This window comes from Hipposideros armiger, unplaced genomic scaffold (genome assembly GCF_001890085.2).
Source record: "Hipposideros armiger isolate ML-2016 unplaced genomic scaffold, ASM189008v1 scaffold_13, whole genome shotgun sequence".
In the NCBI taxonomy this organism is placed as follows: Eukaryota; Metazoa; Chordata; class Mammalia; order Chiroptera; family Hipposideridae; genus Hipposideros; species Hipposideros armiger.
Window position 1 is genome coordinate 4,520,883 of NW_017731363.1, and position 11,558 is coordinate 4,532,440.

At 43.0% G+C, this 11,558-nt stretch overlaps 1 protein-coding gene across 5 annotated transcripts in view; it reads right to left on the reverse strand.

The window, feature by feature from the left end:
* The window catches only part of SH3KBP1 (SH3 domain containing kinase binding protein 1), a 353,239-nt gene that overhangs the window by 13,538 nt on the left and 328,143 nt on the right, over window positions 1-11,558 (reverse strand). For all 5 annotated transcript variants that reach the window (XM_019667291.1, XM_019667284.1, XM_019667278.1 and 2 more), the window contains one exon: window positions 2,686-2,795. In XM_019667291.1, the coding sequence (XP_019522836.1) occupies window positions 2,686-2,795 (110 nt within the window). The remainder of the gene's footprint in view (window positions 1-2,685; window positions 2,796-11,558) is intronic.

Sequence of the window (11,558 nt, forward strand, 5' to 3'; positions counted from 1 at the left end):
TTGGTCATAAATGATTACTGTGCTAGAATTTTCCTATTTTAGGAAAATGCAAAACAAGTGAAAAGAGTTCCCATGGCAAGGAATCTTTTTAAATGAAGACTCTTCTAGAGATAGCTTTGGGTGAGCTCATATTCAGCCTCATCTCTATGCCTTTTGCCCCTGTGGTGGGAAAACAGTCTTATACAGAATCCCCACTTGGCACCATTATAGAAAAATCACACCTGCAAATACTGGGCTCGTTTTCTTCTGTTTATTCTACTGAGGCAGAAACCCAATATATTTAGGGAATTTTTAAGCAAAGTTTTAAAATTAAAAGGTCTTGTTTGTTAATCTTCTTTTAATCTGAAAATCCAATTCCTAGAATAACACCCACCAACGAAGCTTTCTTGTTAATCTAAGCTTAACTGCTTAACCAACTTGCAATGCTTGTATCCTTTCGAGATTTTATTCAAAAAGCCAGTTTCCGCCTACATAACCTATGGTTCATGACCTGCCACTCAAAGCTTGCTCTTTGAATTCTATAAACATAAATAACTCAAACGGGGGTGAAGGCCCCAGGCTGGGGCGTCAGAACTGGTGCATCTCCTCAGTCATTCCTTCCAATGGCCTTTTAGGAATATGTCCGTGTCCACTGATCCTATTTTGCTATGAAAAATCTACAGGTGCTAATTGAAAGAAGAGTAAACATGAACTCCATGTACATATTCATATGGCACTAGATGGCAATGAATGGAAGAGGGATTATAATTCTACTTCTTAAAAGCACAAATGTATCCTGTTGTTTTAAGTCTGCAACTAAAATTGTTCCATATAAAATGCCAAACTTTTTGAGTTCCTGTACCATAAGCTTCCTTTGGGCAGGGGCCATGTACATCTCATTCCCAGTTGCAACCTTGGTACCGGGCTCAGAGCTGAGCCCATAGGAGATAGATGCCTATAAATATTTGTTGAGTGAATGAACAAATGTGTAGTCTAAAAGTGGAGTGAATATGAGGACCCCAGTATATACACAAACTCCCAGACATGGGATGTATGGACCAAGGATGGGGTGGGAGGTGGTAATTTGCATTGCTCTCTATTTACTTCTGGATGCCTCATGGCCCTTAAGATCCTGAAAAGTTGGAAAGAATTTGGAAGGAAAACAAAAATGATGAAGGACTTATAGAGAAGCTGTGGGAGGTAGGATTAAAATTTTAAATATAGAGATACTAAGAAGCAATTAAATAGGTTGTGTGTACATGAAGCGTGTTGGGGAGGGTACGGAGAGGTGAGAGGGAGAGGGGAAAGAAGGTGGTATTGACACAGTACTCTATTTCAGAGTGAATAAGGAAGGCCCTTTTCCAAGTCTTTCTCCCAAAAAGGTGTCAATACATAGATCTGTTTCATGCAAGAGGAAAAATAGGGTGACTCAAACCACACTTCCAGACTCAGAAGACAGGAAAGAAGAGGTGCAAAAGAAACGGCATTCTTTTCCTTCTAAATGATGGCCCCTGAGGTGAGATCAGTGATGGGGTAAAAATAGAAAGTGTCCTGGTAAACCTGCAAAAGGGTAATTCCTTGGTGTATCTGGGTAAAGGTCAAAAGGTCGTAGACCTGCATTCCCAGCAAGAATGAGTTAATGTGAGAGATGAGCGATAGATAGATAGATAGATAGATAGATAGATAGATAGATAGATAGATAGTTGAAAGAGAGAAGAGAGGGCGGGAAGGATACACACACACACACACACTGCTTGTGGAAGCATCAAGATTTTTCTACAATGACATTCACTTCAGTGTTTATAATGAAGAACTGTAACAACATAAATGTCTAATAATAGTGCACTGGCTAGACAAGCTCTTGTGTATTCACAGGTTAGAACACTAGGCAGCCATTAAATGTGACATCATGGAAGAATGTGCGATGATTGGGGAGAAAGGTGCACAGTATAAGGGAGAAAACATGTTCCAAACAATGCATACTATGTGATCCCATTTTTGAAGAAACAATTATATATATACAAATAGAATTTTAAATAAAAGATAAGGATACAGCAAGACATTAACAGTTCTTAGCTCTGGGAAGCAGGATTACAAATAACTTACTTCATGCATGTCATTGTTTCAACTTGGTACAATAATGTATTATAGGTTTCCAATGAGAAAAGAAGTTATTCATAACGACCCAAACGAAAAACTGCTATGGGTTATCTGGAGTGTTCTGACCACTCTCTCCTACATGACCAGGTACCTCCTGTGTTTTTTTAAAAATCTCCTAAAGGTCTGCATGGGGTTCTGTGGAGGGGTGCCGATAATGGGGCTTTGGGAGAAAAAGGCTTTCCACTGCCAAGCGTTGTATGGCGGCAGATCTTTCTTTAGTAAAGTTTTATTTTGTTTACGGACCAAACCAACCTCGCTCTCTCTTCCCACCGTAAAACATGACATTTTTTTTCTTACCAATTTCATGTCAGGTTCCAACAAGAATGAGTCCGGAAGGAGAGGCAAGGAATAGGAAGTTCCCACCTTGCTAGAACAAACCGGAATGCTGCTTGAGTTCAAAGACTCTCAATTCACTTTCGGTCAGCAGTGTATCTCATGACCTCACTCTCCCGCTTGTCCTCAAATCAGCCACTTGCAGAAGAGTCCTTAACTAGAATGTCTAATCTGCCCTGCGTTTCAGCTGTGAAGAAGTGAGGAGACACTTACGGATGTGAGGGACTGGGATGGAGGGCGCCTCCCTGTGGCTTTTGGTCTGCTTGTGGTTGGGTGACTGAGTTTCTCAGTAGATGATACCACGGAGTCAAAACCTTCTAGGTCTAAAACAAAAGTAGAACAGATTTTTGAGAGGAACAGGAGGAGTGAAGAAAGGTTCTTATAACATGCCACAAGCACCTATTTTCCTTAATAATCATCCTTTACGCCTGGATTAAACTTTATCATTTAAGAAGGCTGTTTACATCCTTTGGTCATCTAATACACATGACTCAAACCAAATGAGTAACCACTTCCTCCTTGGTTTAACAAGCTAACATGTGAACGCTGATCACTGATTCCGAAATACAGGAGGGCAGGCTACCCCTCTGGTTGTATACGGCAGTCCTCTGGCCATCAGCTCTCAGCCTAACGTTAGACCATAAACTCCAGGAGATGGAGGGCAAGCTTTGACTTCTCCAGATAACTCACAGAGCCCAGCACCATTCTTTATCCGGAGGCATCCGTCAGTGGACACATTATCTTTTTCAGTCACAGGCTTGCTCATTTATTTACTCCATTATGATTGAGCAACTATTCTGTACCACACACAGAGCTTGATACTGAGGCCACACAACGACAGCAGACACGAGCCTGCCCTCAGAGAGCTCACACCCCTGTGACTGACGTCTCAGATGAATGTAGAATCATTCAGCCAGATCATGGCTGCACTTGGCGTGTGTCCAGGAAGAAGTTCTCTGCCTTCGCTTTGCCACCCTCTCCCACAAATGATCAGACCAAGCAGTTTCCTGGATCTAAAGTTCTGGGGATTTACAAATGAAGTGTAGATGTGTATGTGATGCACAAAGCAATGGCTGGCAGGAAGGGGACAACCCTGAGACTGATTATTGCTTGTAACAGGGGCAATGCCATCGCTTCCTGACGAGTATACTGTGTTTCATATGCTATGCATGGTACTGCCTTCCCAAACTACTCCCCATTCTCCCTTTAATGGACCCCAATTTTGTTTCAGAACAATGTGCCCAGCCCCTGACCTGAACTACGTTTGGTCTAAGCCAATAATGTCAATCCTGCTCCTGTTTGCCTGTGATTGGTCTAAAGATGGCCAGGTAGCCCAAAGTGAGGCACCGATAAATAAAGGGAAGTCTACGGAGAGCCTCTGGGAAAGAGATTCCCTCTCTAGATAGAGAGAGGCAAGTGAGGGGAAGGCCACGTGCTGCTGCCCTTTCTTCTTTCCTGCTTGGGATGTTGGATACCTGGAGCTGTGGCAGCTATCTTATGACCATGAGGAGAGTCATGGCCAATGTTCATGGAGATCTTGAGGGTGGCAGAGCAAAAAATATGCAAAGACCCTGGATGACTGACAACCCCAATGAGCCACCCACCAATCCTGGAATGATCTAGTGCCTAGACTTCTTGCCACATGAAATTATTGGGTTATCGGAAAAGTCATGATGCATTTCTGCAACGAAAAACAGAAAAAAACACGTCATGACTTTTCTGACAACCCAATATAACCCTCTGTCATTTTAGCCAGTTTTAATCAGATGTTCTTTATTTGCAGCTGAAATCATCCTAACCTGTAACTGCAATTATGCTGGTTCAGAACAGAAAAGATAAAAATTATGTGTGGTTTTTTTTTTCCTTCCTTATTTTGAGGAGAGATCTTTAGTTGATGGCTATAAGTATTCTGGCTGTGTGATGGCTTTATTCTATTAATGAATAGGCAGGTGTTGTCTGCAAACTATTTCCTTTAGCGGAATATGCAAAACCAAGCACAAGTCACTGATCAAGACAAACCATTACATTACACCTGGGATTATATGAAGTGACTTTATTCTACCACCTGGTGAATGAATAATTACTCAGTGAACTCATTTTATCAGGGCAAGGCAAGTACAAACAAAGGCTAACTATCTGCAGAGGCACCGCAAAGAAAAATATCAGTGGTGCTTAGAGGCCAAGGGGGAGCCAATCAGCACCCAGTACCAGAGTGATGCTCCTAAAGGGCCCCGCCTCGCCAGCCTGCTCAGCAGGGCTCAAGGGTGGGCCAAGACCCCCATTGCTAGGTGGGGCCTCTCCAGAGCCAGCTCACTGGCCTGACCTTCTCAGGGGCCTTCTCTTTAAGAGAATCTTATTTTCCTAAAAGATTCCCCACCAAACCACACCTCAGGACTCACCTCTACTAACTCCGTGTTGTCTGAAAACAAAATTCCCCATTATACCCTTGAATTGATGCCAAAAACCATCATCTGACATTAATATCCTCCCAATTAATTTTTTTAAATCAATTTTCTCTGAATACGAAAGTAACACATGTTCAGTGTATAATTAAAAAACAAAACATAAAATTGTAACAACAAAAGGAAGTCAACTATAATCTTACCACATTGGTGCAACCACTATTAGCGTTTCAGTATATTACCCTCCAAGCTTTTTTCTATAGTTTAATTCACACTGTATGTATCACTGCATTCTGCTGATTTTACTTAATATGCCATGGCTCTAAAAATTCTTCGTAAGTGTTTTGATTGTTGTATAATCTTCTACTGTATTGCAATTCCTGATTTACTGACTCAATCCCTTATCATTGGATGACTAGTTTCCAAACCATTCCGCACTCTGATTTTCTTTGTGTGTGTGATAGAAAAGTATCCACCAATATCTTTGTATGAACTCTGCATACAATGGGTTTAGCAGGTTCTCCATGCAGTTCACCGGTAGGGTTCAGGGAATAAGGTTTAGGACAGGGAGGTCTGCAGAGGGAGGGGGGCTGGCTGTGGGGGACAGGAGGCACAAAGAGAGCAGAGGAAGCCCGGGGGTGAGGGGAGAGGACACGAAATGGAGGAGCAAATGCTGAGCAGGCAGCCGGGGGAGGAGGTGAGAAAGAGGGCCGTTAAAAGTTCCAGCAAACAAGCCACTGCTGAGGACCTTGTTCGGGTGCTACCAGGTGCTGAGAGGGACCATCTATTTCATGGCTCTGTCCAGGAAATGGAAGCAAGCTCTGGAGACAAAACCTGAGCAGGGTGAAGTGATTACAGAGCAATTAAAGGCTAAGTGACTCTAGTTCTTTACCTTGGTTGCACAGTGGAACTACCTGCACAATTAAAAAGACTCATGCCTGGATCCCGCCCCGGGGATTGACTGAATTCGTCTGGGGTGCAGCCTGGGCATGGGTAGGTTTTCAGTCTCCCCAGGTGATAGGAACATGCAGCCAAGTAGAGAAGCACTGCTCTAGCAGAGACTGGGGCTGAGGGGAGGGAGGGATACATAAAGACTTGACCAGGCAGAGGGTAGGAGAGGGCACTGGACCAGGGGCCACCAGGTGAGTGATGGGGAGTTCTAGGGCCCAGGCAGTAGACAGGTTTCTGGGTGAGCTATCAGGAGTAAGGCTCATCAGCAGGGGGGTCCTCCACTGCTGGGATGAGCCATGCTAGCCTGGTGTGGGGGGTAACAGGGGTGCCAGAGCAGTTTATCAAAGTGGCAACTGGAAGCTTTGGTGATTGGTGACAGGACAGGTCACAAACACTGCAGCTGGAGTGAGAAGGAGGCCCGTGAGGTGACTCAGAATGCAGAGTAGTGTAGGACAGGGTTGTGAGGAACAAGGGGAGCAGATGGGACAGCCGCTGGCGCCCTTGGGATGGACTTAGTACATCCACTGGGGTGCAGGGACAGACAAGTTCACACCCAGGACACATCTGCCAGACTAGGGAGGACTCCATCTTTGCTCCCCACTCACCCTCCTGGGCCCACTGAGATAATGAAGTACCCCTGGGAGTCGAGGGTTTGACAACGTGTGAGATGGCAGTCTGTAATAAATTACACTTCCAAAATAATTCAGAGGTGGGTGTCTGTCTCCTCTATCTAGACTGTGAGCCCCAGGTGGGGGGGGCAGGAACTCATCTTTGAGCTCCCAATGTCTAGCACATTCCTGGAGGAAAATGTGCTTAATATTCTATAAATGAAGGAACAAGCGAACAACTGAACGAGCCACCAAATGAACGAAGTATCTCAAGAATAATCTCTGATTTCAGGAGTGCAGCTTACAGAGGTGGCCACTGGCAGGCAGGACAAGAGGCAGCAGCATTCTGTGCCATGGCTGCAAGAAAGCTTGGCTGGCCCATTTCGTTTCACTGGCTGAGGTCTGCACTAAAAAGACCCGCACATGCTGAAGCCTGGCCACACTTAGCCAGCGTTTCCACGACAGATGGCCAAGAAAACTGCCTCATCTGTCTGTCACTCAAGAGGGCCAGAGTCCTGCAGGGGGGCGGCTCTTAGCTTCTTCACACATATTCAACTCTGTTTAACTTTCTTGTTTGTGCATATAGAAGCACTTTTTGGAAACAACAACAAAACCAAACTGCCAGAAAGAAAAAGACACACCAAGTATGAGGTCACTCGCTGAAAAGGGAACCTCAGGCCCTGAACTACAATGCACTTCTGCTTTCTGTCAGTGAAGGGGGAAACTCTTCAGTACTACAACCTAACTTTTCGGTGGCCCAGAGCACGCTTTCATGACTGTGGCCATGGTAGCTGAGATGAAGGCAGAATTTCCATGACTAACCCATTGTGGTGTGAAGAAAATGTTCCAATTTTCATGGTGGTTTTGAAATGAATCAGGCTGAAACCTGATAGGAGCTTTCTCAGCCTGGCTGGGGATTTTTCCTCTCACTAAAAAATAGTTTTAATGCCCATAAGCCAATCCAAAAGTATTGAACGGGCAAATGGTGGGTAGTTTTTAAATGTCAGTTTCATCAGGATGAGAGGCTCTTGGCTTTTGTGATACTTGGAAGGCAAGTCCTTTGCAGACATCCAGGGAGAATTCGTGTTGGACACAGAGTCAGCTTGGAAAGGCCTCTGACTCTTCATGCCACATGAAATTGCCCATTTTCCATGAATTTCAGTCACACCCTATTTAATTCAATTAGAAAATGCGGGCTCATTTTCCACAGATGGCAGGGATGGGACAAGTGACCACAGGTGACCTAAAGCACATCCACTGAAAACACAGAGGAGAAATAGTCGAAAGTCTGAGACAAGCCAGCTGTTACCAAAGGAACTATTTGTGAGCTCTTGAATGGCTGTTGATTCACGGTACTTGCTGCTGTGGAAGTTCCCCTCCGCTGAAGCCTGGCAATGTCACCACCCCCCAGTATCTCTGGAAGCCGCCCCTTCTCCTCCACGCCTGTCAAGGATCATTAAAGCTTCGGAGCTTCTTGCCTGGAACTGCCATAATAGACTTCTCACTCCAAGCCCTGTACCACACCACAGGCTGCCACCAGAGAGAGAGATGTTAAAGTGTAGATCTGAGTATGTCCCTTTGCTGCTTTAAGTTCTTCCCAAGTTCCCATGAAGTCCCAGTCCTTCCCAGGGCCAAGGCCCTCGCTGCATGGCAGGTGCCCACCTCTCTCTCTGTCCCTCCGGTGACATCCTCCCCTCCCCTCTCCTCTTTGCCCCTGGGGCCATCAAGCCTTGGCTAGGGCAACTGGGACCTCTTCCAAGAAGCCAGACTGCACCCTAAAGGCTGGCTTGAGTGCTCCCCTGGTCACCCATTACTCCTATCTCAGCATTTAGCATCCTGCACAGACATTCCTTGCTGACTTATGTGTCTCCCCCATGAGTCAGGGAAGGACTGTAGCTGGTACCTCTGTCCCAGGTCTAACATCATTCCTGGCTTGAGGTGAGTGTTCTATACATTATTGAATACATTAGCAAACAACTTTTCTGGGCTTCAGTTTTTCCACCAGAAGAAAAAAAAAACTGAGAGAATGATCTGAGCTATCAGCTTCGGAGGGTAATTTTTTTGAAATGAGAGATTATGTGAAAACTCAAATCACACAGGTAGAATTTTGTTTTCATATATCATTGATGAAGTGGTGGGATTTGAGGACAGAGATTGAAAAGTAAACCTAAATTTTAATTTAAAAAAGCTTTTTATTTTAAGATTGAAGAGGAGAGAAAACCCTAAACCCACAGGGTCGCAGGTACCTTCTCTGCAAGGCAGCCTGGACAGGATGAAATCTCACCTCATATCTAAGTGATGTGACTAGTGTGGAAAATCTGTGTAGATTACAAAGATGAGCCCGTTATTAGGGGTCAAATGAACACCTGTGTTAGCTGAGTCACCAACCGAAAAACTCTCATTTGAGCAATGATTAGCTTCTGCAGGAAAATAAGCCCTCCAAACTGTATAAGGATATAGCAGATTAGCTGTTGTGTTTTCACTTATAATCCAGGTCTGAGATTTGCAAGACACAAGCTGCTGAGAGGAAACAGGTTTGAGCTACTGTTCAGCCACCCTATTACTCCATGCTTCACACAGGAACACTCGTGTAACCCTCCCCAAAACCCATGCCCTGTAGGTGCTGCTCTATTCTACAAAGGGAGAGGGAGAGAGAGAGAGTCAGAGGTTAGACAACTTGCTCAAGGTCACAACCAGAAAGGAACAGGGCCACGTTCAGATTCATGTCCGTGGAATTCTTTCCATTACAGAGCACTGGACAGACCGCAGGCACACTTGATGTTACTTCTCATTCAACCAATGGTAAATTCTGAGATTGGTTTCAATATTAAGAACAAGAAAAGATACTAGGACAAGTAGTTTTCTTTTGTGAAGAAATCACTGCATGCTTTGATAACAAACCGCCTTTGTTCTATTTTATTCAAATGTGTTTTATAAGGACAAAAAGGAGCTGGTTTCTTTAAGGAAATCTCTGGCAAGTAATGGAAGGAGTTAGGCAAGTTAACAGAATATCTGGTTATTCAGTACAAAGTAACGTTTACATGAAAACTTGCAGCTCAAGAATAAGAAAGGAAGATAGGAGTTGATTTATTCATTCACTTAATCAAACATTTATTAAATATCTACTGCATGCCAGGCATAATGATAGTTTTGAGAATGAAAGTATAATCACTCTAAATCAGCGTTATCCATTGAAACCCACTGTGCTGACGGAAACCTGCCATATTTATACTATCTAACATGGTAGCCACTAGCCCTAGGTAGCTACTGAGCGCTTGGAACATGGTTAAGTGTGATTTTTTAAATTAAATTGATATTATAGTCACCTGTGGCTAGTGGCAGCAAAGATCTCTATCACCACCCTACATCATGGTATTTCTTCTCACCCATGCTTAGTCCATTCACTGAGTGCATATTTACTGAGCGAGCACTGTGAGCCAGTCTCTGGGCAAGGCATGGAAAGGGGGATACAGGAGGAGACGAAACAGCCATGACAAGCAATACGAACCACAAAATGTAAATGTGTACAACTTTAGATATTCTATTTCTAAAAATTAACCCATAGACATGGTTATGTAAGTGTAGAATGATATATTTATCAGGCCAGTGGTCTTCAGACTGTTTTGTCAGTGTACCTCCTAAAATAGTTTTGAAAACCCAAGTACCCCTCACACATCTTAAATAGACATCTAAAATTTTTTATAAGTTTTAGTCACAAAGGATATAATTTATGCTATAATCTAAATATTGATATTTTAAAATACGACTATATTGCTCTCTTAAATACATTCAATATGTATTTTAATACCACAGCAACTTAACAACCACCATCGTCCATTTAAAAAGGTCATGAATACACTTTTCTTTAACGGTTGAAAAATTTACATCATTCCTTTCCCATCCTTGAATTCATATTTCCATCATACTTCCACTGAAGTTTATTCTAACTTAGTATATTTTGTCCTTTGTCAATTATCATCTTTTTATGCTATAAAAATGCATACAAATTGAAATTTATGATTTTTTATTTCCTGAAGTCAAAAAGCTCTAAGTGTAAATATTATTTTTCTTCTGGACTTAATTATCATCATAATTATTAGTAGTATACAAATGATCAAAACATATGTATATGCACATACTACACATTTTGATAATAATTTATAAGCATAAAAAAGTAGAATTTTATTGGGTTTTCCCCCAAAATGCTTCATGCATATGTGGATCATTATTACTTAGCACCAGAATAACATGATTTGGTATTGACTCTATCCCTATTTTTCATTTTATAGATGTTAAGTGCCAAGAGACTTTGTTCGCATAAGTAGAAGTAGATGGAAATGGAAATAATTTTATCACAATGTCACTCGATTCTTTCAACTCCTTCTGAGTCATATACCAAAATTCAGAGAGTGGTCTAGCATCATCAAGAACTATTTTTAACAATCTGTCAACAAACAACTCAGAGGGGCCCTTGGATTTTTCTGGAAGCAAAGAGTTAGAAACCTACTGACTTGTAGATGGACTTTTTTGTCCAGTCAATAGAGTCACCTGATTTCTCAATTCCAACACCAATGTTAGAGCTGCCTCTTAGTTTGCACTAGGGGTTTTCATACCCTTGGAGTGGGCAAGAGATTCGCTGTGCCATGTAACGTGGGAGAAGTGCAATTGGAACCAGAGAGTGGGAAGGGAGAAGCACCATGATATCAGGGCTCTCAGGAGATAAATGTAAAGAATGAGCACATAAGAAGATGAGCACTATCTGTAGCGTGAGAAGTGTCCATGGCCCCCCAAGGTACAGATAACCCCGTTTGTAGAACTCTGTCCTAGGCTGCTCTTTGCAGCATTGGTCCTAGAGAACTGATTACAGTAGAATCATACAATGGAATATTATGTAGCCTTTAAAAATATAAGGTTGATCTAAGTGATTTATGTGGAAAGATGTCAAACATATGTTATTTAGTACAACAGACCACGGTGGACCAGAATCATATGTATAACATGATCACATTTAAAAAGAATCCATCCCAGACTGGCCGAGTGGTGCGTTGGTTAGGAGTTGGCTTGGGACACCAGCTCTGAGCAGCAGGGCCCCAGTTCGGATCCCACATGAGGGCCAGTGACGCTG